The sequence below is a fragment of the Ornithorhynchus anatinus genome, chromosome 8 (genome assembly GCF_004115215.2).
Source record: "Ornithorhynchus anatinus isolate Pmale09 chromosome 8, mOrnAna1.pri.v4, whole genome shotgun sequence".
In the NCBI taxonomy this organism is placed as follows: Eukaryota; Metazoa; Chordata; class Mammalia; order Monotremata; family Ornithorhynchidae; genus Ornithorhynchus; species Ornithorhynchus anatinus.
The window spans coordinates 435,135-462,339 of record NC_041735.1 but is presented as its reverse complement, the minus strand read 5'-3'; the positions used below and the strand labels follow the sequence as shown (position 1 = coordinate 462,339).

The following is a 27,205-nucleotide window of genomic DNA, read 5'->3' as shown; positions in this document are numbered from 1 at the left end:
GGTTGTTTCCTCTTTTTTTCTGCGCCCCTCCCCTGGTCTCTTAGATTGTGAGCCCCTGGGGCCAGGGCCCAGTGCGACGTTTCTCCCTGGGGTATTTCCCTCAGAGCTCAGAATATGGTCGGTGGGCAGTAGGTGCTCAGTAAGGAGTAGTAGAAGGAGTAGAGAGGTGGCCTCAGGGAGGATCACGGAGCTCTGGCTCTGCCGTGCAATAACTACTGAAAGCTCCGTCAGTAGAGCACAAAGGCCCCAGCCGACGGCCACGGAGAATGACGCGGCATGTCGAAACAGATCTTTTCCACCCTGGGGGCAGAATATCTTGCCCAGGAACTTTGGGATCACATCCGGGGTGGGTCCACGGGGTGTCCATGGAAGCCATCAAGGACCCCCTGGTGCACTCCCAGCTTGGCCATACACAGGTCTTGCCTGAATCGCTAGTTTCGCCCCCACCATTTACTGGCTCCTGGCCCCTCCTTCACTTAGTGAACCATTTTGATGCCTCCTCTCCTTCCTGCTCCCTTCCTCCATCCCTACACTGATCCTCAGGGACTTCAACACCCGCATGGACACTCCCGATGACCTTCCAGCCGCCCATTCCCTCTCCCTCCTCAGTAACAGCAATAATAATAATAATGATAACCGTCACCGTGGTAATCGTATGGCGCTTAGTATATACCAAGCACCATAGCAAGGGTTGGGGTAGCTATGACATCATCAGGTCACAGTCCCTGTCCCACATGGGACTCAAAATCTAAGCAAGAACAGGTATTGAATCCCCGTTGTACAGATGAGGAAACTGACGAAGATAATTCAAGTGACTTCCCCAAGATCATACAGCAGACAAAAGTGGCAGAGTGAGGATTGGAAACCAGGACCTTTAACCCCCAGGGTCTTTCTATTCGGCCACCTCCTGCTCCACCCTACTTCAACCACTCACCAACTGAGATCCATGTTGGCTCTCATCCTCAACAGCGACTGTACCATCTCTAACCTCATCAACTCTGAAGTCCCAGTCTCCGGCCATAAGCCTCCTGACCTGCCCTGTGGCCCCATGCAAAATCATTCTCTTGTCCACAGTCTTGTACAACCTCCCCATCTTCAATCCCATCCTCCCCAGGGGCTTCTGCCCCAATTCATTTCAAACCTCCTCTGATCCGGCCCTCCGAAATTACACTTCGGCACGTCCGGGTGCTTGACTCCGGCCCTGTTGCCGGGAGCACCACGGGGCTCTGGAGCCCACTTGGGCTGCACTGACGGCTGCCCCGAACCCCAGCTCCTGGGGCCGGGAGCGCCCCCAGCCACTGTCACCGTGGCCCAGAAACGGGTCCCGGGCCGTACCTGGGAAGCGCCGGCTCTCTCCCGCCGGCTTGCTTAATCCCCAAATCCACGTAAGAGTCCGTCAGATCTGCATTCGCCTCTGCCCCTGTATCATCTGGGAAGACGCCAAGCTTGGCAGCAGATTCATAGAGAGCGAGTTCCTCTTTCAGTTCCGTCAGCTCTTCCTAAAGCACAAACACAGGACTCGTAGACGGTTCGATTTTCCACCTGGAGCGCTCGGTCAGTTGGTGAAGGCAGTGAGACCCGCCGTGTCCAGTCACCCTCTGTCAGATGTTCCTACAAGCCCCCCAGGCAGAGGTCTGGGGAAGGGCTAGGACTCCAGGGAAAGTGGCAAGGCCGCAGGTCAGGCCCCCGTGTAGGCAGAGCCCAAGGTTCCGGTCTGAGGCCCGAAGAGATCCGAGCAGCAACCAAGAGAGGTGCAACTACGGACCCAGGTGAGTCTCTGTGGGGTGGTTGGGGGTGGACTACTTCCACCACCGATCTTTCCAGTGCCGTCCCATCCCCGGATCTGCCTCCAGGGCCACAGGAGCGAGACCCTGGGACCCCGCGGCTCCTTAAGACACGGAGCCCTTTCCCCCGACCAGACCCTGTCCCTCCCAGCCCCCAGACCACCGCCTTGGGAAATCCCCATCTCCAATAGGACCCTCCACAACATTCCAAGCGTAGGGGAGGCTGAGGTCTGAGGACTGGCATCCTGGGGTCGGGAGGGTCTGGAAGGGTCTGGAGGGCTCCCCTCTTCATCATATACTTATCGCAGTATTCTTCTCTTAGTAGTTCTCACTTGCTGATTATTCATTAGTACTTACTGAGTGCTTACTGCGTGCAAAGCTCTGTACTAAGTGCTTGGGAGAGTACTCTATAACAACAGACACATTCACTGTTACTTGTCATAGAATTATTACCTCAGTGTCCTTACTTTCTGATTATCTGTTACTTATTGTAGCACTGTGATCATATCCACCAGTCAATGGTATTTGAGCACCGTACTAAGCCCTTGGGAGAGCGCAATACAACTGAGTTGGCCTGGCCACGAGGCTTACAGTCTAGATGGGGAGATAGACGTCGCTACAGTTACGGGAAATGGTAAAGGATCCTTACATGAATGCTGTGGGGCTGTGGGTGGGGTGGGTATCAAAGTGTCCAAGGGGAACACAGTTTGAATGGAGAGGAAAGGGCATATTCTAGAGGAAGCATGAAGGTGGAACTCAAAGGATTTGGTGACAGACTGAAGATGTGGGTTGAATGAGAGAGATGAGTTGAGAATAACGCTGAGGTTAGAAGCTTGTGAGGCAGGGAGGATAGTGGCGTCGTCTACAGTGGTGGAAGAGTCATTGGAGAGGACAGGGTTTGGCTGGGAAGAGGAGTTCTGTTCGGGACTTGTTAAGTCTGCAGTGTCCGCAAGACATACACGCAGAGATGCCCTGAAGGCAGGAGAAAATGCAAGACTACAGAAGAGGAGGCAGGAGGTCTGGGCTGGAGAGGAAGATCTGGGAATCATAGTGTTCTTACAATCTATCTTTCTGCTTCTTGTTGTGAGCCAGGGATCGTATGTCATTTAATCGTCCTGCCAGTTCCGCCTTTCTCTTCCACGAACGGCCCCTTCCCTGGTCTCGGCTGCTGTCCCGGTACGTCTGGGCGAGTGGATCAGTCCCCTCACTCCCTCCCTCTCTCCGGCCTCCAGCCATCCTCATCATGCTGCCCATCCTCCACACCAATATCTGGATCATCACCAGAGCCATGCCCCTCGTAGAAACCTCCAACGGCTCCTCGTGCGGAGCAGAATCTGATATTCACCGGCTTCAAGGCTGACCGCCATCTTTCTCTACTCTTCCTGGCTCCCCTTTTAACTGTACCCCACTGTCAACGCCCCCGTCCCCATCTCCAGATCCGCCAGGCCACCGCTCTCTCCCCGACCACACGGCCTTCCGAAAAACCCACCTTCTCCAGGGAACTTTCCCTGATGAATCCACAACACTTCAAGTCAAGTGACCCCAACAGGCACCCTTAGGACTTGTGGATTTCCTCCGACCTCGGCCCTAAATCCCCAGGCACGCCGTCAAACAAAGAATCTATTTAGTCAGCTAGCTCAGTTGATACACTGCCTGCCTATCTGTCACCTGCTCCCTGTTTGTCTACCTGCCTGTCTCCCTTGCAGTCTGAGCTCCTTGAGGCGAGGACCATGTGTAAAATCTCTGAAGCACTTTATACAGTGCTCAGTGCTCAAGAGACATTTGGTAAAAACCTTCGATGAACTAAATACTATTGAATGATCTTATATTTTGCTCAGTGCTTAGCAAGGCGCTCGGCATCTAACGGGCGCTCCATCAACATGACACGGACCGATCCTCGCCCCATCCCCCTCAGGGCCTGGGCTCCCACGGCCTCACTCACCTGCAGAGCCTTGTTCATGCTGTCACTAAGGGACCGCGCGGCTTGAGCCTGCTGGAGCTGGAAGCGGAGCTGCCCCACCTCCTGGACCGGGCCTGTGGGGAGAGGGCGGAGGGAGACACACCCAGTCAGTGGGAGACAGACAGACCAAGGACCTAGCTTTAAACTCCATTTTTTCCACTGTTCTGAAGAGACCCTAATAATCGGGCCCAAAATCTGGACTTTCAACTTGAGCAATCTCCAACCAGGTAAGAACCCACATGCAGGAAAAGCCCACCAGCAGGTGGGAGGTACGGGGAGAACGCGGGCGGGCCTCGCTCCACCCCGCAGATTCCGGCCCGTTTCGGACCCAGCACGGGTTTGCGTTTTCAAACCCATTCCCCTCGGGTCCTGGAGGAATATGAAACCCCCCATCTCACTCGCCACCCATGTGACAGCCACCTACACCTTAGACCGAGTCTGGCAAGAATGAATGGAAAAGGGCCAAGGCCCCAGGAAATCCGAAGTCCGGGCCGGTAGGTAAGGGCACCTGGAGCGGGTGGCCCAAGGGAGACCACTGTAAGCCCCTCTAGACTGTAAGCTCATATGGGCGGGGAACGTATCCGCTAATTCTTTTGTACTCTGCCACTTGCTTAGTACAGTGCTCTGCACAAAGTGAGCACTCAATAAATACTATTGATTGGTTGAGTGATAAAAGAGGCCAAGGCCCCAGATTAAATCCCTCCTCGGGCCTGATGGGCAATCTACGTGAAGCGAGACAACTGGACAGATGCTCAACCCCCTCCCCTCCCCATCTCCATAATTCCCCTGGGCTAAGCAGGCCCAACCAGAAAAGCTTCCTGTGAGAGAAACATCACGGACACTGCCGAGATGCTGCTCAGATGCAGGGCCTTGCCCGGTGCCCACCTGCTTAAGTTCCTCCAGACGATTTTTAACTTCTTGCTTCAAAATAAAGGATTGCGGTCAAAATGGGTCAAATATTTACTTTTCTCTCTCAGCTCACCAGAAGCTGGAAGACAGTCCATTAAGTAGACGAGGCAGGATTCAGAGCCAGTCATGGCGGAGAATGCGTGACGAGAGTTCACCAGCAGAGGTTCTCGTCTGTGTGACGAGGGATTTAGCCCGCTCCCATGGGTGGGACAGCGCTGGGGGGCTGTGCAACGCTCTGACTGGCCTCCCAGAGGGGCTGGTCGAGAACCCTCTCTACAAAGGATATGCTTTTTCCCCATCCCCCACCTCCCCGGCTGGACGAGTGGAAGTGGCCCCTTTTGGGTTTGGCAAGCCTGAGGGAGGCCGAGCTCCTGCTCTCCTCTGGTCTTCTCCTGGGGGCCCGCTGAGCCGGCACTCTCAGTGGTCCGGAAGACCATGTGCTGGTCCTGCTGGGCTCACTTGGGGTGGAGAGACGAGGCGGACGAGGCGGGTCTAGGCCTAGCCCGACTGGTTGATGGTGCAAACCCAGCTGTAGGGGCAGGAACCCCAGCTCCCTCCGTCGGGCCCCCGACCGGTGACTCAGAAACGACAGGGACTCAGCTGCGACCCTGCTCGATCACTACTCTGCCCCATCATCTGCCTCCTTCCTCCTTGCAATGATTTAGTAATTGTGGAATTTTGTTAAGTGCTATGTGCCAAGCATTATCAGAGTGCAGGAGCAGGTATAAGATAAGCAGATAAGCAGGGTCCCTATCCCACATGGGGCTCACAGTCTAAGAGGGAGAGAACAGCAGACACTAAATCCCTATTTTACAGACGAGGAAATTGAGGCACAAAGAAGTTAAGTGACTTGCCCAAGGTCACACAGCAGGCAGGGGGCAGAGCGGGATAAAAAATCAACCGATCGGTGGGACTTTCTGAGGGCTTATTGTGTGCACAGGACTGTTCTAAGCAGTAGGGAGAGTACAGTCTAACAGGGTTGGTAGATACATTCCCTGTCTAGAAGGGGAGACAGTCATTAATATAAATAATTTGCCGGTATGTACATATCTGCAAATACTAAATGCCCAAAGGTTACAGATCCAAGTAAATAGATGAAGCCAAAGGGAGAGGGACTCATGGAAAAGAGGGCTTAATTGGGAAAGGCCTACTGGAGGACACGTGACCTTAATAAGGCTTTGAAGATGGGGAGAGCGGTGGTCTGGCATTTGTGGACGGGGGAGGGAGAGGGAGGTGTGAAGGGGTCAGCAGCGAGGCACACGAGATCGGGGCCCAGTGAGAGAGCTGGTGCTGGAGTCATCTAACTCCGTGGCTCCTCGGTTCCCTCATCTCAAAATGGGGATTAAATACCTGGTCTCCCTCCAATTGGAAAGAGACTGTGAGCCCCATGAGACACGGGGACTGTGCCTGACCTGATTTATCTTAACTTATGAAAACATTCTACTCATGTAAATATTCTTACTTATGTAACTAGTCTTATACTCTACTCTTTCCCTTATCCCTCATCCATTTTAATGTCCATCTTCCTTGGAAGATTGTAAGCTCCTTTTGGGTAGGATTTGGATCTACCAACTGCTTTATTGTACTTTCCCAAGCGTTTATTATAGCGCTCTGCACATAATAAGCCTTTAACAAGTTCTGTCATTATTATTGTTGTTACTATTACACCCGGTTCTTCCGCTTGTTGCCTAGGTCTGTCAGGGCCAGGGGCCTGGACCAGGGGCTGACTACGTTTACTGAAAGGTGTTTCAGTTTTGTAATGTGTCTCCGGCCCCTAACTGGATGGGCGGCTGCTGGGGCCCCACCTCCAACTGGATGAGGGGCTGCACCCCAGATCACCTTTCAGGTTCCCCTTTGCAGAGGCAAGTCAAGGAGGGCCCAAGTCTTGAAATCTGACCCGCCCAGGCCCAGAGCCTCACCTGTCCGCAGCAAATTGGCACACTGCTGCTGACTCTCCTCCAGACTCCGGGAGAGGCGGCTGATGATTTCACTTTTCTCTAGCTTACTCTCTTCGTGCAGTCTCTCAGCCTGCTTCACGTGAGCCTCCAGGCGACAGCAGAGGTCTTTCTAGAAGGAAAGATTTTTCGAGCGGTCATCCTGACTTCCGTGGTACTCCAAGGACCCGGCTGGCCATGGGTGCCCAGGAGGCAAGTCAACGGACATTGGATTTTTTTTTTATTGCGCTTGTTAAGCGATTACTATATACCAGGTTCTGTACTAAGTGCTAGGGGAGATTCAAGCTAACCAGGTTGGACACGTTCCATGTCCCACATGGAGCTCACAGTCTTAATCTCCATTTTATAGACGGGGCAACCGAGGCACAGAGAAGTGAAGTGACTTGCCCAAGGTCACTCAGCAGACAAGTGGTGGAGCCGCAATTTGAAGCCAGGTCCTTCTGACTCCCAGGCCCGTGCCCTATCCAGTGGGTCACGCTGCTGATTGACAGCAGGATCTGATGGACAGCAGGAAGGACCTGGCCTTCACCGCTCGGCCTCAGGAACCCTTCTACGGGAAACTGGAGTGTGATTAGATACAAAAGCAAATTACGGGCTTCCCCCGTCTCCGATGAGCCTCTCGTTCGAATCTGAGGGACTGAGGAAAATCCTCACCTCTTCCCTCCGGCCCCCTCCCCTGACAATCTCCAAGACGGTGACTGCGGGGGGTCAGTGCAGTGGGCGGAGAGTTGCGGCGTCTTTTGTGCTGCGCGAGGAGGACCTGGGCCTCCGGCTACCAAGAACCTAATTCTCGGTGATTGGCCACGGGGTGTCGGAGGCCCAGGGGAGGACCAGGGGAAGATCGTGGTGGGAAACGGGGGAGGTACTGTTGGCCGGAAAAGCCGACCCATCCTGGGTGCCGAGAAAGGCAGGCAACGAGGGAGGCCTCCCTGAGGGGGCCTGGAACATCTCCCTGCAATGCCAGCAGAGAGAGTAGGTGGGGAAGCACACTCTCCATCTCGCCCCACCCCCGACACGGAGGGGACTGGGAGATCTCGGCAGCGGGGAAGCGAACTGGCCCACTAGGAGCAATCACAAGCTAGGTTAGGTCAAGTCCACCCTTGGAGCACGTGCTGGAGAGAGCTGGCTTCCCCCCGCTCCCCGGGTCAGTCCGCAGCCCCCAACCCCCGGCGGCCACCCAGCCATGTGGAGGAGGACCAGGCTCCGACTGAGTTCAAACAAGCCATGAGAGCATTCCACATCTCATTTCTCTCCCCCCAGTCAACCTCCAGCCATCCTGAGGCCCAGCCTACTCAATGAGGTCTGGCCGGCCGGGACCTCGGGCCTCAGGACCCAACAAAGGGCAGTTGTCGCCCCACCCTCAGTCCTCTTTTGGGGCAAACCAGCACCCCCGCTCCCACGCTGCCTTGCGGGCGGACATCGGACAGCCCCTCGGGGTCAGGCCTCTTCACCTGCTCTTGCAGAGACACCCTGGCCACCTCCAGCTCCCGCTGCAGAGACGACGCCTGCTCCTCGTGCTTGCGCCGGAGGGCGGTGACGACCGCCTCGTGCCGCTCCCGTGCCCGCTGCAGGGTGTCGGTGCGGCGCAGCTCGGCCAGCTGTTGCTGCAGGCTCTCCACCGCCGCCTCGGCCGCCCCGGCCTTCTGCGCCACCTGAGGAACGGACGGACTCTGGAGCGGGGCCGGCGATTCCGTCGGACAACCCGCGGGAGCTGCGGCCGGCTTGCCCGTGAATTCCCCGGGAGAGCTCTCCCTCCCCGGGTGCGGGAGTGGCAAGCGAAAATAATCACCTGCTCCTCATTGGTCCGCAGTGTCTGGATTTCAGTCTCCAGGATCTTTACTTGGCCTTCTAGCTGCACCTCTCTCTCCTTTCCGTTCTGAAAGAGTTTCTGAGTCTCCTGGAGGCTGAGAGTCAAACCAGCCTTTTCGTCTAAGGAAAGAGAATATTTCAGTGGGCGAAAGCCCTCGCCCAGGCCGTCTCAGCTACTGGGACCCCAGTCGGCGGCTGGGGACAGACCCATCGACCCGCCCTGACTTAGGCGGCCCGTGGCCCAGTGACCGACAGACCGACAGCCGACCACTCAGCGGGGCCAGGAGGGCCGAGGAGGAGACCCTGCACCTCTGCCGGATGCCTGGGTCTGGAGAGTCAGCTGGCCCTGGAGAAGATCGAGCAGCCAATGCGGGCACCTGCCACCCAGAGATCCAAGTCCCAAGTCCCATCCTGCTCCCCTGGCCCTGCTGCCCAGAGATCCCGATCCCAAGCTCCAGCCCGCTCCATCCCTCCTCTGGCCCGGCTGCCCAGAGGTACCGCTGCTGAGCTCCGGCATGCTCTGTTGCCCAGATGTCCGGGTCCCAAGGTCTGGCCCAGTCCGCCACCCCCTTAGCTGTCCGGTCCCGATCTCCGACCCGCTTCCCTGCTCCCCCAGACCTGCTGCCCCGAGGTCCCAGGCCCCAGTTGGGGCCCACTCACCATCTCCACGGGACCTGCCGCCCAGAGGTCTCGGTCCCGAGCTCCGTTCCACTCCGCCACTCCCTGCCCAGGGAGCACTTTAACCCTCACCCGTGGGTCCCTCGCCCCTCCAGCACCCTGGGATCTCCTGCCCCCTTCTCGCCTTCACCTTTCCCTGGCACTGCAGCTGCTTTGCCTCACAGTTTCATCTGTCTCTCCCCCACCCACATCCTCCCCCTGCGCTGGAACAGTCTTCCCCTTCATAGCCAAGAGACTGCCGCTGTCCCCATCTTCAAAGCCATCCAAAAATCACATCTCCTCCAAGAGACCTTACCTGATCAGCCCTCGTCTCCCCACCTACTCGCCCTCCCTACTGCATCACCTGTGCTCTTACGTACTCCGACACTCGCCCCACCCCATCCCACGGCGCTTATGTAAATATCCTTAAAATCTGCCCTCTCCCCTCTGTCATTTATTTTTATGTCTATCTCCGCCCTTAGACTGTAAGCTCCTTGAGGGCAGGGATCATGTCTATCAACTCTACCATACTATACTCTCCCTAGCTCTGAGCCCAGGTGACTGATTGATTCACTGACCATGGGAGGGGTGAACCGACTCCCAAACCCCCAGGGACTCTGTTTAGAGTCAGAGGCAGTCGTTCAGTATTTCCACTTCATAAACTTGGTTTCCTGTTTCTCTCCAGGCAGGATGTTCCCTCATACTCAAACACTCAGATCAGGCTCGAAGGCCTGTAACTCATAGGTAGTCAGAGCAGGTGATGCCACTCCTCTGCAGACTTTGACACCAGAGAGCATCGTCCAACTAGATGCGTCATCTCAAACCTCTCTGAGATTTAGAAAGACTTTGAGAAACGTCTATCCCTCCCATCAGGTTCTTTGAAAAGGATCTTGCCCCCAGAAGTCTAGGCCAGAAACACGAAGCGGTTCCTGTCAGCCCCCAGCCCCCAACGAGGAGTCCCGGCCCGCGGTGAATCGGGAGGGGCCGCACCAACCCGCTTACCTCTGACCATTGCGAGCTGGTGGTTCAGGTACCTGACCTGGCGTCCACTCTCTTCCAGCTTTTCACCGAGTTCTTCCAGTTGCCTCCCTTTGGCTTTGTTAAGCACTTGGAGTTGAAGAACCTGCATGTTTTCAGCTGATTCTGTCATGGGATGAAGAGAAAATGGAGTGAGGCAGGAACAGGGCAGCCTGGCCTACCTAGGGGACTGGAAGCACTTTCAGGGCAGAGATCGTGTCTACTAATTACTGTACTCTCCCAAGCAGAACAAGTGAGCGCTTACTATCCCCTAAGCAATTGATACCCTATGCTCAGTCCCCCGGCACTTCCCCTATTTATATTTTAATGTCTGTCTCCCTGTCTAGACTGTAAGCTCCTTGAGGGTAGGGATCTGGGCTGCCAACTCTACTGTATTGTACTTTACCAAGTACTTAGTACAGTACTCTACACTGAGTAAGTGCTCAATAGATACCACGGACTGACTGATTGATTGACCAGCCCAAAGCGCAGTCCAGACAAGAGATTAGGACTGCTTGGATGAAATACGAATCCCAAGTAAGCGGGAGGAGACCTTGGGGAGCTCTTTCATTCATTCACTCCATCGTATTTATTGAGCACATACTGTATGCAGAGCACTGTGATAAGTGTTTGGGAGAGTACAGGATAACAATAAACAGACACTATCCCTGCCCATAGCGTGCTTCGACGGTGAGCCGGGCCCCACGGGGGCAGGGGGGACAGTCTGCCCGCTGGAAGGTCACCCTGAGCTGACCGAGCGGGTGCGGATGTAGTGGGTGAGCCCGGACCGGGGGGAGGAGGGAAGACCGGGAAAATCATCATCCGTTATCGAGCTCAGAAAAGCAATCTCGGGGTCCCCGCAGACCATCCCTTCCAACCGGCTCGGGGTCTACGAGTTATTAGTAATAATAACAATGATGATGATGATGATGATGGTATTTGTTAAGCGCTTACTGTGTGTTAGGTAATAAGCGCTGGGGTGGATACAGGAAAATCGAGTTGGACACGGTCCCTGTCCCATATGGGACTCACAGTCTCAATCCCCATTTTACAGAGGAGGTAACTGAGGCACAGAGAAATGAAGTGACTTGCCCAAGATCACACAGCAGACCGGTGGCGGAACCAGGATTAGAACCAATGACCTTCTGACTCCCAGGCCTGTGCTCTATCCACTGTGCCATGCTGCGTCTTAATTAATTAATTCATCTGGAAGCTTTCCTCAATCCATTCCCAGGGATTCTCCAATCTATTCACACAGCTCCCTGCCCAACCCCAAATTTTCATTCACTGATAAATCTGGTAAGGGAGCAATGAATGATGAAAGATGCTGCAGGACCAGACTTCAACTGGCACAACTAAAGAATCTGAGGAAGAGGAGTCTTTAAAAGTTATGCTTACGTTCAGTAAGTCCCAAAAATTCTTGTTGCAACTCTTCAAATATTCCCTTCTTTCTTGCCTCCTTGTCCTGGGTCAAAGGGCCATCGTGCTGGGTGGGGGCCGAGTATGGTCTGTAGGACACTTTATATGGCCCCAGGGGCTGGCCGCCGGGAACCCGGGACGGTCCAAATGGCTGCGGCGAGATAAAAAATGAAACCCGCGATTAAAAGATTCGTCTCACGGTCCTCCCGGGATCAACCGTCCGTCCCCTCAGGGGTTCACGGTAGGTTCAAGTGACGATTCACACAGATTCGCTGTGGCTTCGTGGGATTGTTTTCCTTGCGCCCGGTACGGACCGGGGTGTCAGCGACACCTCCGGGCCCAGGCGAGGCTTCACGGCAAGTGGGACCCCCACAGAACACCCCTCCCGGTACCCTTGAGGACGAATCCTGAGTGGGAGGGAAAGGTCGGCCTTCATATGACTAGACTTTTTAGACTCTGAGCTCGTCAATGGGCAGGGATGGTCTCTATCTGTGGCCGAATTGTACATTCCAAGGGCTTAGTACAGTTCTCTGCACATAGTAAGGGCTCAATAAAATACTCTTGAATGAATATGAAGAATGGTAGACATCGCCCCCTTCCCCTCAGCCAGTGGGTGGGGGACATAGTGCTGCTTGGCGAGTTCACAAGTGGAGAGAGGGCACACAAAAAGATCTTCTCCCAGCAACCTGAGACTCAGCACCGTCATAAGACCCTGTGTTTGACTTATTCTTTCTTGGTGTCAACGGTTTACGCTGAGCCATCTGCACTCTCTCGACCAATTCTCTGGAGCCTGCTGCTACCCGAGGGTAGGGATCACCTTGATGGTCTTCTCCCCAGTACTCAGTCCAGGGCTCTGCACACGATGGACTGTAAGCACCTTGAAGGCAGGAATTGCGTCTACTACTACGATGGCCCTCTCCCCAGTGCTCAGTCCAGTGCTCTGCACCCAGAAAACCGTAAGCGTCTTGAGGGCCGGGATCGTGTCTCCTCCCTCGATGGAACTCTCCCAGATCCGGAGGGGAAAGAGAGCGGGATGCCGGTGTGGGAGACGGGAAGAAGGGAAAGAGGCTCCCAGCAGAGGCCAGGAGGCCAAGGCTTTGGTCAGTTCTTCCGCTGGGCCAGTTCCCTCCGCACGGCCCCGGACAGCCAGCCAACGCCACCCTTACGAGGCCGGGATGCGGGCTGCCCGCTCGGCATTGAACTGGCTCCCCTTCCTGCAGTCCCTGACACAGGACTGCCCTTGCCAGGGGGCCCGCTGGCCAGGGCCTCAAACGGAAAGTAGCCCGGCCCGCCGACGGATCAGCGCCCAAGCCGACTCAAGTGTGGCCAGCTGAAACCGAGGCAACAGCCCCTCTTCAAAAGCAGCCGCCTTAACTTTGTACCTGAAATTGCTCCCTCTGAGCATCCGGAAAGTGTCCGATTGGGCTTTGTTGTCTTGGAAATTCTTCCGGAGCCCCAGTGAACGGTCTGAAGTCTTCCGGGAGGTGATACAAGTCACTGTGTTCCAGATGGACGGGTGGGCCGAGCCCACCCCCGTTCACCCCGTCCCGGGGCCTCCCGGCACCGTAGCCCTCGTGGTCACCGGGAGGCTGGGTCCAGCCGTCCACACCGCTGTCCCGCGGGTACAGATCCGGGCCGTCTTCGTAGCCCTGTTACCAGAGTACGGAGGGAGGTCTCAGGCCACAATTCGCACCCGGCCTGGGTCCCAAAAAGTCACTCCCAGCCCCACCGCTCCCAGAACTCACGTTTGGTGGGGAAGGCAGCACCGGATGCTCATTCCAGGTGATCTGCTCCCAGGACGGATGAGTTCTTGAGAGAGAAAACACCCAAACTGTACCGCTCTCCCTCTGGAATGCTTGGACACACAAGTGCATGTGCACACATACACACACACACTCTCTCTCTCTAGCTCTAGTAACTCTAGCATGCATTGCCCAAACGTGCATATCTTCCCAGTTTCACTTTTCTGATGGGACAAATGAAACTTTCTCCTTTAACACCTAAGGGCTCTCTCTGACAAGAGCAAGAAACTTCAGCCCAGTAGTCTAAAGATGCTCAAAGGAGCACGGGAAAATGTTCTTTTCTTACTGCCCGGCTGGGATCTCCTCACTGCAGCGAGAAGAGTTGAGCTCTGGAGAAGAGAGGTCATCGTCCAGCATATCATGGGGAAGATCGGTCAGTAATTGTTGCAGCTGAAAGATGAAGTTCGGAATTAATGAAATGTGTCGGCCCAAGGGACTGGAGGTTTGGGATGGCATGGAACAGGATAAGGCAAGTATCTCGAAGAAAAAAAGCTCAGCATAGAGCAGCCAAAACTTAGGTTTGGAAACAATCCTCCCCTCCCGATTCTGCTGACTCCTTCTGTGAATTCCATCAGGTCCACCCGGTGACTGATCGACTGAGGGCCTGAATGTCAGTCCACTGAACTCCAAGATGGTGGGCAAGGAGACAGTGTCTGTTCCAGTCCAGAAGGCTGTTGAAAGCCGGGGCGCTAGGAGGTTGATGGCTTCTGAGAAGCAAGATGAGATCATCTTGAAGAGGTGCACGTAGGCAGGCCCCTAATGTAGGCGGCGGGGAGCGGAACCCTCCTTTCACACTTCCGCTCACTCCCCCCATTTTCAGACCCTAACAGTATCAGAGCTAGGGAAAGAGACTTTTCAGGGGCGGGCGAGCCAGAGCAGATCCGGTGGCAGGAGGATCGGTGAGTCTGGGGGCGCGGGAGCAGACGGCGGGCTTGGAAGGGATTCTGCCAGGATTCCCATGGCGGAGGATAACAATACTAATAATAATAATGGTATTTGTTAAGCGCTTACTACGTGCCAAGCGCCGTTCTACGCACTGGGGTCGAATCAAGGTAATCAGGCTGTCCCACGTGGGGCTCACAGTCTTAATCCCCATTTTACAGATGAGGTAACAGAGGCACAGAGAAGTTGTGACTCGCCCAAGGTCACACAGCAGACAAGTGGGAGAGCTGGGAGTAGAACCCACGGCCTCTGACTCCCAAGCCCACGCGCTTCCCATCGAGTCAGGCGAGGTCCGGACTCTCACCAGCCGCCTGGCCGAGCCTAGACAGGTCAGGGTCGGAGTCTGCTTGCCCAACTCGGGGCCTGAGTTCCGCCGGCCCCTCCTGACACTCACACGGCTGGGTCAGCAGTCCGGCTGCCCCTCCGGGCAGAGCGGGGGTGGCGGGAGGGGGAGGGGGGCCAGGAGAAGCGAGGTAGAGAAAGGGCTGGAGGGATTTGAGCCACATCATTTCCGGGAAGGAGGAGCCGGCCTTCTGCAGACTCTCCTATTTCACCCGTTTCTCCGGGCAAGACATAAATCTCTTTCTTCCCACCCGGAAAGCCGCCCCAAACCCAGCCCGGGCCTCGGAAGGGTCACAGCCGCATCAGAGGGCGGAAAGCCACCGGGGGCCTCTTCCCCGGGGAGCCCGGCCTCTCCCCTCTTCCTCCGGTCCTGCTGTTGCAGAGGAGGCTGGCCGACTCTGCTGGAATTGGGAGAGAAGCGACCCAGAGGATGGGTCGGGGGTGGGGAGAAGAGCCCCGAGCCCTTTCACTCATCCACTGTCTGGGTCCAACCGCAGCGGGGCCCCCGATGCCCTAACCTGAGCCCAGCGGGCACATCAAGAGAAACAAGACCAGGGCCCCGCCCCCCCCCCCCCCAAATTCCTCATCATCTGGCGAGTGGCCTCCAGAGTAGGTAGCAGTCGGCTGCCCCTGGCTACGGCGGCAGAGGAAGACCCGACCGAGGCCCCTTCGGGTGACTCCTGCCTGGCTTGGCTTGCCCTCCGCCCTGCCACGCCCGGGAGCCCAAAAACAAAGCCGAGATGGCCACTCGGCATCCTTGTCCCATCTCCTTCCTCGCTCAGCCATGCGGAGGGAGGGAGGGCGGGTGGAGGAGGTGGCTTCGTGAGGGTCAGGCCCCCTAGGGCTGGGCGGGAGCTAGGATAAGCACTTGGACTCGAAAAGGGTGACGCGGACCCTGAGCCGAAACCCGGAGGACTTCGGCAGTTCCCTAGTGAGCGTGAGGGAAGGGGAAGGCGGGGAGAGGGGAGGAGAGGAGAAAGAGGACACCGCCCCGCTCGGCCGGCCTGGAGATCGGGAGAATCGGAAGGAGCTGAGGTCCGCCTGCCTCCTGCCGGCCGAGTGGGCAGGCGGCCGTCGGGAGGGAGGTGGCCGGGGCGGGCGAGGGCGGGCGGCGGCATCTGCCCCGGCCTGGGATTAGCTGAAAATGGAGAAGCCGGCCAGATGCGACATTATGGCTTGCAACGAAGCCGGAAGCCCCTGGGGGCTCGATAGGTGTGAGACTTCACAAGAGGGAAAATCCACAGTGCCCAGCTCTCTCGGGAAGCAGTTCCATCTGGTGGTGAGTGCCTGGGGGTTCAGCCCCCGCCCAGGCAACTGCCCTGCTCATGGGCACGCACACATACGCGCGCGCGCGCACGGAGAGAGCGACCCCCACCGACATTCCACCGTTACCTGAAGTAAGGACCGCCGGATGGAACATACGCTTTCCTCTACCCCTTCGGGGAGGTCGGGTCCAGGGCCCAAGACCTCCAGGCCTTGGGCCTCCACCTGGCAGGGGCTACAGAACCTGCCACCACTCTGCTCCCGGTGGGGGCTGCAGAGCATGTCGCCGCCGCCGCCTCTCTGCTTCCGGGCACGCGCGGAAGCTACTGGGGCCCCACTGGACTCTCCCCGGGGTCCCGAGACCTCCGCTTCCTTCAGGGTCGCTACTGCGCGGAAACGAACGGGTGTGGGACGGGCGACAGGAGCGGAAAGCCCCAGGAAGCCCACGGGCTAGCGGGCCACCCCCACCCGCGGCCTCGCAAACATTCTAAATCCACTTTGAAATCTACGGTGTACGTCCTCCCCCAACCCCGCCGAGGCTCTCGACCACATCAACTCAGCCCAGCCTCGGGCCCGGACGGGTGAAGGCGAGGGTCCCGAAGGCCACCTCGGAGTCGAACTCACTGCCCACAGCCCGGCCTCGCGGGCATAAAGAGATCCCACTCCCCTGAGATGCTGCGGCCGGGCGGGGAACCGTTCCCCACAGCCGGAGGAGAAGGGAGGAGAGACGGGACGGAGCGGGGAACCGTAGAGCTCCACATCCCCGGCCGGCGGGCCGGCCGCCCCCCGACGACGGTCGGGAAGACGACCGGGCCGTAGCTCTCCCGGAGAAAGCCAGGGGCGGCGGCCGCCAGCCCGGCCGGGGAGGGCTCCGAGCCTCACAGGTGCTGCTCGTTACAACAACCAACAACCGGACAGTTGAGGGGATGAACGGGCTCCCACGCTGAGGCTCAGGCTCTGGGATCATCCCTCCCTCTCCCCCACGCCGGCCCCGGCCCACTAGGTAAAGCCCTCCGTCGATCCTGCCCCCATTCCCCGGTTCTCCTCCAACCCTGCCCCCAGGAAGCCAGCCTCCTCCTTGGGGGTGATCGACGGAGGGCGCTGGGAAGCTCCTCCGCAACTGGGCGGCACGTTTTCTCCGGGTCGAGAGCAGAGGACGCTCGTCCCTCTTCCGACTCCTGCCCCAGAGCTCAATGGCCGGGGCGGCTGCCAGCCTCGGCCCAGGCCGGGCTGCTAAGGGGGCTAGGCCGCCAGAAGGGACTAAGGACTAAGACGGGGGGGGCGAGAGAGGGGTTCCCGCATAGAGCGAGGTCACTCGGGGCTGGGTGGGAGGGTTCCAGGGACGAGAGAGATGTGCTAAGCTGACTCTGTGGTAAAGAGGTGGGGAGGGGGAGACGGAGAGAGAGACAGAAAGGGAGAGAGAAAAAGAGAGAGAGAGAGCCCATGGCCTCCAGGATGACTCAGAGCCACATGCAAACTGCTTAGGGGCTTTTTGCTGCCAGGTTCTAAATTCCATCATGTTCAGAGCATCAGAAATATTTTCCCTTCATCTCACCAAACAAAAATCTGCAGACGGCTCTCTGGCAGAGACGTCTCCCTGAGGACAGAACAGGACACAAGGCCAGGGAGGAGGCGGCCCCCGCCCTGGGCACAGTGCCAGCTTCCGGCATGCCCAGTCGCTGGCTGCCCTCCGTGCCCCTTCGGGACCCTAACAGCCAGAGGTGACAGTACACACGAGAGAACGTGAGAGAGAGCACACGAGCGAGAGGCAAGCGCAAGACTACAGGCAAGAGAAAGGTGAGCAAGAGAGCGCGTGAGCAAAAAAGTGCACAAGCGAGCACGAGCGTATACAAAGAGAAAGCACAAGAGCACGGGAGCGAGAGGAGGGCACGAGAGAGCACGCGGGCGAGAGAGCATGAGAACATGTGATCGGAGTATGAGAACTCGCGAGCAAGAGAGCACGAGAATATGCGAGCAAGAAGACAGCATGAGAATGTGCAAGCAAGAGATGGGCATGAGAACGTGCAAGTGAGAGGAGAGCATTAGAGCACGTGAGCAGGAACAGCGTCAAAAAGCACACAAGACAGCACAAGAGTGGGCAAGCAAGAAAGTCCGGAGAAAGCACACCAGCGAGAGGAGAGCACGAGAAACCACACCAGCCAGAGGAGAGCGTGAGAGAGTACGCAAGTGAGAGGAGAGCACGAGAAAGTGCGAGAGCTGCTCTGCCGCCGAGTCTGGACAGAGATTCCTGAGGCAGGTTCCTTAATATGACAGGAGGATCCTCCCTCTCTGCCAGATGCCAGGGATGGAGGCGGCATGCGGGGAGGCCCCGGGGAACAAGGTGGAGCACCCGCGGCACCACGGGCAACTGGCACTTCTCTCCTGCCCCCCCCCCCCCCGGCTTCTTGGAAGACACGTGGCCAGAGAGCACGGAGGGACTTGCAGACCCTGAGAGGAGAGAGATGGCGGCAGCAGCAGCCAGTGGTGGGAGGCTGACACTAAAGGGGGAAATGGCCACCCTGCGCCTGGGCCTTCTGCCCTCTTGGACAAGGCTCTTATAGATCCAGGCCCACTGCTTCGGCCGCCACCACCAAACACACATACGCACACACTCACTCTCTCTCACACTCTCTCTCTCTCTCTCTCTCTCTCGCCTTTAAAACCCATCCCCCCTCAGAAGAGGTTGCCCACTGCTTTAGCCACCCTGGAGAGGCACACCTCGATCGCCTCCGTCCCCCAACGTCGGGATCCACAAGGGGGATTCCCCCAGGAAAGCATCAGAGGGTGTCAGAGACAGGAAATCCAGTAGACAGGCAAGAATCCGATGGGAGAAACAGTTCAGCTCTTTGCTACCAAAATCCACGCCGATCGGTTACCAGGAACTACTCTCAACCACGCCCTCTCCTCCGATCACATAGGGACCACCAACGACCAAGTCCCTCCCTCAATCACCCGGGGAACACCGCCAACCGCACTGCGTCGGCCCCCCTCCCAATCACACGAGGAGCCCTGTCAACCATGCCCCCTCTCATCACACAAGGGCCACAACAAACCATGCCCCCAAAACAGAGGGAGTCCTGCCAACCGCGTCTCCCTCAATCACACGGGGATGACCGCCAACCGTGCCCCCCTACTCACACAGAGACCACACCAACTCTGCCCCTTCCCCCCCAAACACACAGGGATCAGGGATCAGGGAAAGCAGGAGCAGCATTTCAGAGTCTCAGTGAACCCAAACCTCAGGGCACCCGGCGTAGCTAAAGATTTCTGGGAGACAGCAGCTGCCTAGTGAGCTGCCTAGTATGATGTGGCCCGGGGTAATCTCCCCTGGAATGTGTAAAGCACCTCTTTTCCCCAGCGCTCTCACAATGCTTACCTCATTCTGCCCTCACAATACCGCATGAGGTAGGAATTGGCGGGTTCCGCCACGCCCACTTTGAGGAGGCAGACCATGAGATGGGGAATTGGGGAAAGCCCATCTCATCTGGCAGGTCAGGGCCGGGGCTGGGTCCGGCCAGAGCCCAGCTCTCCTGCCTTGCGGAGCCAGGACCTTCCCCGAGGCCCACAGGGGCAGGCCAGAGAACAGATGCTGTCGGAAGAGGACGCTGGGGGTGGGAGGAGGGTGGGGTGGTGTGTGTGTGTGTGTGTGTGTGTGTGTGTGTGTGTGTGTGGTCGGGGGGGGGGGACCGGCCGGCCAGAGAAGTAGGATGGCATAGCGGACGGAGAACAGGCCTGGGAGCCTGAGGGTCACGGGTTCTAATACCAGCTCTCCCGCTTGTCTGCTGTGTGACCTTGGGCAAGTCACTTCACTTCTCTGGCCCTCAGTGACCTCATCTGTAAAATGGGGATTGAGACCGTGAGCCCCACGTGGGACAGGGGCCGTGTCCAATCCGATTCGTCGGTATCCACCTCGGCACTCAGTACGGTGCCCAGCCCATAGTAAACGCTTAATAAATACCACAGATTTTTATTCTTATAACACAGGGCCAGCCGGACACCCATCCAACTGCCCAGATTCAACTCTAACACTGGGCTTTTCAATCCCAGGATCTGATCTCTCAAAGGTTTTTAAACCTGAAGGCCGATGAAAGATGGCTGTCTGGCCCAGGGTGTCACTCGACGTGCCGAAAGAGACGCTGGCTTTCTTCCTCCCTCTGGTGGGCACGAGGGACGAAAATGGTTCCATCCAGGGGTGAGCTGGGGAAGGAGGGGACAGGGTTGGCAGGGGCTGGGGAAGGGAGCGATGGTCTCCTAACACTGGGGAGGCCCCTCCCCTGCCTCAGCCAGCCAGGTTGGGTGAGCTTGGGTGATTGCTGGTTGGGGTGGCGGAGAGCCCACAGTTTTGGGGGGGGGGGGGGTTTGATATTTCATTCAGTAGCATTTATTGAGCACTTACTATGTGCAGAGCACTGTACTAAGCACCTGGAATGTACGATTTGATATTTGTTAAGTGCTTATTATCTGCCAGGCAGTGAACTAAGCACTAGGGTAGATAGAGGATAATCAGGTTGGGCACAATCCACGTCCCACATGGGGCTCCCAGACTTAGCTCCCATTTTACAGATGAGGAAACTGAGGCACAGCGAAGTTAAATGACTTGCCCCCGGTCACACAGCAGAGTGATAGAGCCAGGGTTAGAACTTGGATCTTCTGAATCCTAGGCCCGGGTTCTTTCCACTAGGCCACGCCGCTGGCCCGGGTCCCCGGCTGGCAGCGGGGCCGCGAGCACCGACCCCGGACGCCTTGACCCAGAATCGATGGGGCCAGTTCCGAAGAGGAAATAGAATCCATTTGTCTAGAGAAAGTTTACAATCCGGGAAGGATTTCTCGGGGCAGGAAGCCCGGGGAACGTGTGGCCGGAGAGCATCCAGCTGAGCCGGAGAGAGGCGGGGTAGGGGGCCGCGGGGGGGATCTGGAGTCAAGATGTTTTCTGGTTTGGTGATGGGGGGTGGAGGGGGTCTCTTTCCTTCCCAGACAGCCGCTCCTCTCCTGCGGCATCACATTGACATTCCGGCAGTAGCCCGGTGCGAGGGCGCAGAGAGGACCCTGAGGACGGTAACCGGTTCCCCGCTCCGGGCCTTTCTGAGGAGACGGATGGCCACCGTGGCGGTGGAGGCCGGGGTTTCCCGGGGAAGGCCCAGGGGCCCCTCCTCCCCCGGGGAGGTCTTCTGGGCCGGGGCGCGGACCCGTGCGGCTCAGCGTCGGGCCCACCGACCATTAGGGCGCAGACCACCGATCGGGAGCAACCTGCTCAAGTTGCTGAAGCTAAAACCAGAGGCCGAGGAGCCAGGAGCGCAGGCCCGGCGCCCCTACCGGAGGCTGCCCGGGGAACACGGGGCGCGGGGCTGGAGTGGGGGCGGACAAAGCTCGCGGGGCTCCCCACTGCCCTGAGCAAGAACCATTCTGGGGGCCCCAGAGGGGGAGGCCTTGAGAGTGAGGACAGGATCCCGGGAAGGGTTCAAGTTGCAGCGGAGAATGTATACCAACTCCCAAGGGTTTAGCACAGTGCTAGGCACACAGGTAAGAGCTCAATAAATACCCTTGATGACGATGATGCCGTTCCTGCCGATGACGATGAGTCGGAGGCAGGAGGAGCCCTGGAGAGCCTCCACTTCACCAGAGCCCCGGTCCACCCGAGGGGCTGAGGTCTCGGCCATTGGGACGCTGCAGGTGGGAGAGGGAGTCGGGCGGGGCTGGGACGACGGGGAAGATGGGAGGAGGAGGCTTGACTCCTCCAGGTGGCCACCCCTTCTTTCTTGACCCCCCGCTACAGGGCCATCTCACTGGCCATGGGCCTAACCCTACACTCAGGAACAAACTCTCGCCTGTCACCAGTCCCCTTTCCCGTCCTCCACCCCCTGTCCAATTCCTCCCTGGAGCAGCTCAATCGGTCCATCAGTGGTATGGATCGATCATTTACTGTACATAGAGCACTGTACAGAGTGGTTGGGAGAGTACAATAGAGTCAGTAGACACTATCTCTGCCCTCATGGAGCTTCCAGCCTAGTTCCCGAGGGAACGCTCGTCAGGACAGCTTGGGGCTTTTGAACAAGAGCTGGGGGGTTGGGGAAAGGATAGAACGGGGGGACGGAGCCTGGTCACAGCCCGGTCTCTGACCCACGGGACTCTCGGGGTCACATCGCTGCCCCATAAAAGTACCCATCATTGCGTCACAGGAGAGCCCACCACCGTTGGCCTTATCTACCTGCTGGCACTGTCCTTCCTGCTCAAAACCGGGGAGGCCCCGAAGCTCGCTCAGGAAACCGGGCCCCGTCCCTGCCCCTCAGCGGTCCTACCCCCGCCGGCCGCAGTGCCGAGACATTACGGTGCTTTAACGCGCTCCTCTCTGCCTCCCTTCCTCCTTCCCTGCCCCGGTCCCCACCGGTCCTGGTTCCCGCTGGCTGCAGTGCTAAGATGCTACAGTACTCGAGCACACTCACACTCCTGCCTGCCTCCCTCCCTCCCTCCATCCCTGCCCTGCCCCGGGCAGGTCTTTCGGCATCAGCACCGGGCACACATAGAGATATCGATCCAAACCCGACTCTGTCCCCTACCTCTTGGGTGGGGAGGATGCTTCATCGCTAACCAACTTCAAATGCCAACCACTCCCAGCTTCACGCTTCCACTCTGTCAACACCCCAGGTGTCCGGGTAGGCGGCGGGGGGGGGCGTCCTGGCCGAAGCCCGAGGGAAGGAAGACCGAGGCCCGGAACTCCCCGTGACTGTTGCCGACCTCCCACTCGCTCTAAGTCCAAGGCCTGCGCCTTCAGAAAGAAGCTCCCCGGCTGTGCCCACGGCACTGGACCGCACGCTCGAGAGTCACGATCCCCGCCCTCGAGGAGCTCATGATCTGAATGGGGGAGACGGCAGGCTCAGGGGACTTAGAGTGAGGAGGAAAAACAGAGACAAGATGTAACGAGAAGGGAACGCCGGGCCGGTGGATAGACAAAAGTGTTTACGGAATGATAGGTTCACTGATGCTCCGGGTGGCCGTGGGGATGCCCAGGCTCCCTGCCCCCGACCCCTGGCCGAGGAGCGGGGGCAGGAACGGGGCACTGCTTGAGGAAGGGAAGCCCTCCTGCAGCAGGAGGGAGCTCGGGAGTTCTGAAGAGGGAAGGGCTGAAACCTGATAGATGAGAAGGGAGATGAAGTTTCAGGAAGGGAGGCGATGGGGAGAGGAGCAGAGATGGCGAGCGGGCAAAAAGAGCCACAGGTGAGATGAGGAGAGCAGGACCCGAGCTCCCAAATGAAGAAAACCTTCAGGATAAAGCGAGTGGGGAGGGAATGAAGCCATGGGAAGGCCAGGGGGGAGGAGCCTGGAGGCGAGGTTGGAGAGAAGGGAAGACCTTTTCCGGAACACTTACCTCTCGCTCCCGGGCATAGTCTTCTGGGTCGCTCTCTTCTTCCTCCGGCTGGGCCTGCAGGGCCATGCTGCCGAAGTCCAGCGACATGGTCCTCTGAAAGATGGCCCGAGTGAATCCCGCCGCAAGCCTTGTCACGAGAGGAAGACGGCTGTATCGGGGGACCCGAGGACATCTAACCCCGGCTTTGCCAAGGACGGCGGCCGCTGGCTGCTGCTGCTGCTGGCCGGTGGCCGGCTGGTTAAATCCCTGGCTGGATGCAAAGTGCTCAGCAGTAGCGCCCACCTGAACCAAGCTGTGACCCGCGCGGGGCCCAAACCGAGCCCATGGCGACCGGTTCTGGGCAGGGCAAGTTCTTGAGGGACATCTAGGACCCCAGGGGACGGGAACCGCTCTCTCAGCTGGCAAAAAATAGGACCCGACCTGCCCCAAGGCCCAAAGAACCCCAGCCTCGGTTTGGACTAAGGAAGGACAGGGCTGTTCAATTCATTCCACCGGCTCAGTGAGTTCAGCTCAAAATGACAGGTGGAGCCAGAGAGGATGGGGAGGGAGCTGTGAGGCACAGGAGAGAAAAGTGGGGCCAGAAAGGGGAGGGGGGCAGGAGGGATGGGGAGAGGGGTCAGGAAGAGGTTAAAGGGTGCAGAATGGGGGAAGAAGGGAAAGGGAGGGAGGGAGGGGAGGGGGCAGGAGTGGGGAAGTCGAGGGGGTAAAAGGGATAAGGAGTGGGAGAGGGGAAGAGGGCTGGAGAGGGGAGGGCAGGTGAAGGTGGGAGGGGGGCGGGAGTGGAGAAGTCGAAGGGGACAAGGAGTGGGAGAGGGCAGGAGGGGGAAAGGGGAGAGAGAAGGTGGGAGGGAGAAGGGGACCGGAGTAATAATAATAACGATGGCATTTGTGAAGCGTTACTATGTGCAAAGCACTGTTCTAAGCACTGGAGAAGGTACAAGGTGATCCGGTTGTCCCACGTGGGGCTCACATTCTTCATCCCCATTTTACAGATGAGGCCACTGAGGCCCAGAGAATAATAATAATGATGTTGGTATTTGTTAAGTGCTTACTATGTGCAGAGGACTGTTCTAAGCGCTGGGGTGGATACAGGGGAATCAGGTTGTCGCCTGTGGGGCTCACAGTTAATCCCCATTTTACAAATGAGGTAACTGAGGCACAGAGAAGTGAAGTGACTTGCCCACGGTCACACAGAGAAGTGAAGTGACTCGCCCAAAGTCACCCAATTGACAAGTGGCCGAGCCTGGATTTGAACCCACGACCTCTGACTCCCCAGCCCGGGCTCTTTCCACTGAGCCACGAGTAGGAGAGGATAGGAGACGGAAAAGGGGGCAGAGGGAACACAAGAGGGGAAGGAAGGGGGGACGGGAAGGGGGAGGGGACAAGGAGGACAAGGGTAGATGATGGGGGGAGGCCGAGGGGGGAAGACGAGACGGGCAGGGGAGAAATGAAAAAGGGTAAATAATAATCATAATAACGTCGGCATCTGTTAAGCGCTTACTATGTGCCGAGCACTGTTCTCAGCGCTGGGGGAGATACGGGGTCATCGGGTGGTCCCCCGTGAGGCTCGCAGTCTTCATCCCCATTTTCCAAATGAGGTCACTGAGGCCCAGAGGATAATAATAATAATAATGTTGGTATTTGTTAAGCGCTTACTCTGTGCCGAGCACTGTTCTAAGCGCTGCGGTAGACACAGGGGAATCAGGATGTCCCACGGGGGGCTCCCAGGCTTCATCCCCATTTTACAGATGAGGTCACTGAGGCCCAGAGAAGTGAAGTGACTCGCCCACAGTCACCCAGCCGACAAGGGGCAGAGCTGGGATTCGAACTCATGAGCCCTGACTCCAAAGCCCGTGCTCTTTCCACCGAGCCACGCTGCTTCTCCAACTCACCCAGCTGACGAGCGGCAGAGCCGGGATTCGAACCCATGACCTCCGACGCCCAGGCCCGGGCTCTTGCCACCGAGCCACGCTGCTTAGGAGAGTAGAATACAACAATACCCAACCTCCTTCCTGCCCCCCACGTTAAGTGAATGCTAATATGTGCAGAGCACTGTTCTAAGCGCTAGGGTAGATACGGGTCATCGGGTTGCCCCACGCGAGGCTCACAGTTGGGGGCGGAAAGGGGGCAGGAGGAGGGGAGACCCCCGTCGATGGGCGGGGACGGTCTCCATCTGTTGCCGAAATGTACACCCCAAGCGCTTACTGCAGAGAAGCAGCGTGGCTCAGTGGCAAGAGCCCGGGCTTGGGAGTCAGAGGTCAGGGGTTCGAATCCCGGTTCCGTCGCTCGGCAGCTGGGTGACCGTGGGCCAGTCGCTTCACCTCTCTGGGCCTCAGTTCCCTCCTCTGGCAAATGGGGATTAACTGGGAGCCCCCCGGGGGACCACCTGCTGACCCTGGATGTCCCCCCGCGCTTAGGGCAGTGCTCTGCACAGAGTAAGCGCTTAACAAATACCAACAGCATTACAGTGCTCTGCACATAGTGAGCGCTCAGTAAATACTATTGAATGAATGAAGTTGGTGGGATAAAGGGGGCGGGGGGGGGGGCTAAAGGGGGGAAGGGAGGGGGCAGGGGGGAGAGGGAGGGAAGGAGGGGCGTCCGGCGGCTCCTGCCCTCCTGCCCCCCCGTCTCCTGCCCTCCTGCCCCCCCCGGCGGGCTCACCCTTGCCCGGAGCTGCCCCGTCCGGCGTCCTCCGGCCTCCCGGTCCGGGCTTCCGGGTGACAGCCTAACCCGAGCGGGCCGCGGGCCGAGGGGCGGCCGCAGCCTCCAATCGGCCCCGGGCGTCGGGGCGGGAGCGGGTCCCGATTGGCTGGGGCGGCCCGGGGGGCGGGGCCGCTCTGCGAGTTAGGTTGCGCGGTTGCGGAGCGGCGGCTGTTTGAAAGCGGGCGGCAAGGCCGGCGGGAAAACCCTGCGCTCGCCCATTGGCGGAGCCCTCGGCCAATCCCCGCGCGCCCCGCCCCGCGCGCCCCGCCCCGCGCGCCCCGCCCCGCGCGCCCCGCCCCGCGCGCCCCGCCCCGCGCGCCCCGCCCCGCGCGCCCCGCCCCGCGCGCCCCGCCCCGCCCCGCCCCTTGGCAGCCTGCCAGCCGTGCGGCCCTTCCTCCGGGCCGAGCGGCGCTCCAAGCGCCGGGGCACCAACAGGGCCGTCAGCTCGTCCCGCCTCAGGCTCACCGTCTTCATCCCCATTTTTAATAATAATAATGATAGTAATAATGTTGGTATTGTTCAGCACTTACTCTGTGCCGAGCACTGGTCTAAGCGCTGGGGGAGATCCAGGGTCATCAGGTTGACCCACGTGAGGCTCCCAGTCTGAATCCCCATTTTCCAGATGAGGTCACTGAGGCCTAGAGAAGTGAAGTGACTTGACCCCAGTCACCCAGCTGACAAGTGGCTGATCCGGGATTCGAACCCATGACCTCTGACTCCCAAGCCCGGGCTCTTGCCACTGAACCACACTGCTTCTCATTCATTCGTTCATTCATTCATTCATTCATTCATTCATAATAATAATAATAATGATGATGCTGATGCTGCTGCTGATGATGGTATTTGTTAAGCACTTATTCCTCCCCTCCCCATTTCCCCCCTCTCCCGCCCTCTGCTCTTCCCCCTTCCCCTCCCCTCAGCACTGGGCATATTTGTATATATTATTGATCACCCTATTTATTTTGTTCATGAGGTTAGAGAAGCAGTGGGACTCAGTGGAAAGAGCCCGGGCTTAGGAGTCAGGGGTTATGGGTTCAAATCCCGGCTCTGCCACTTGTCAGCTGTGTGATTGGGGGCAAGTCACTTAACTTCTCTGGGCCTCAGTGACCTCATCTGTAAAATGGGGATTAACTGTGAGCCTCACGTGGGACAACCTGATGACCCTGTATCTACTCCGGCGCTTAGAACAGTGCTCTGCACAGAGTAAGCGCTTAACAAATACCAACGTTATTATCATGATTAGACTGTAAGCCCGTCAATGGGCAGGGATTGTATCTTTC

General features: G+C 58.1%; 1 protein-coding gene across 4 annotated transcripts in view; it reads right to left on the bottom strand.

The window, feature by feature from the left end:
• The window catches only part of CEP152 (centrosomal protein 152), a 45,336-nt gene extending 19,397 nt beyond the window's left edge, over nucleotides 1–25,939 (bottom strand). The window contains exons 1-12 of one of the 4 annotated variants that reach the window (XM_029070856.2): nucleotides 25,884–25,939; nucleotides 23,223–23,315; nucleotides 13,599–13,702; nucleotides 13,256–13,319; nucleotides 12,893–13,159; nucleotides 11,490–11,661; nucleotides 10,077–10,217; nucleotides 8,398–8,537; nucleotides 8,060–8,260; nucleotides 6,573–6,720; nucleotides 3,727–3,818; nucleotides 1,336–1,499 (exon numbers count right to left, since the gene is read on the bottom strand). In XM_029070856.2, coding sequence (XP_028926689.1) covers nucleotides 1,336–1,499; nucleotides 3,727–3,818; nucleotides 6,573–6,720; nucleotides 8,060–8,260; nucleotides 8,398–8,537; nucleotides 10,077–10,217; nucleotides 11,490–11,661; nucleotides 12,893–13,159; nucleotides 13,256–13,319; nucleotides 13,599–13,702; nucleotides 23,223–23,309 — 1,580 coding nt within the window. In that variant the 5' untranslated portion in view covers nucleotides 23,310–23,315; nucleotides 25,884–25,939. Of the gene's footprint in view, nucleotides 1–1,335; nucleotides 1,500–3,726; nucleotides 3,819–6,572; nucleotides 6,721–8,059; nucleotides 8,261–8,397; nucleotides 8,538–10,076; nucleotides 10,218–11,489; nucleotides 11,662–12,892; nucleotides 13,160–13,255; nucleotides 13,320–13,598; nucleotides 13,703–15,988; nucleotides 16,713–23,222; nucleotides 23,808–25,883 lie in introns of those variants that run through there. The other 3 variants (XM_039912861.1, XM_039912860.1, XM_029070857.2) reach the window with 3 other exon arrangements.
• Between the last annotated feature and the right edge of the window lie 1,266 nt (nucleotides 25,940–27,205).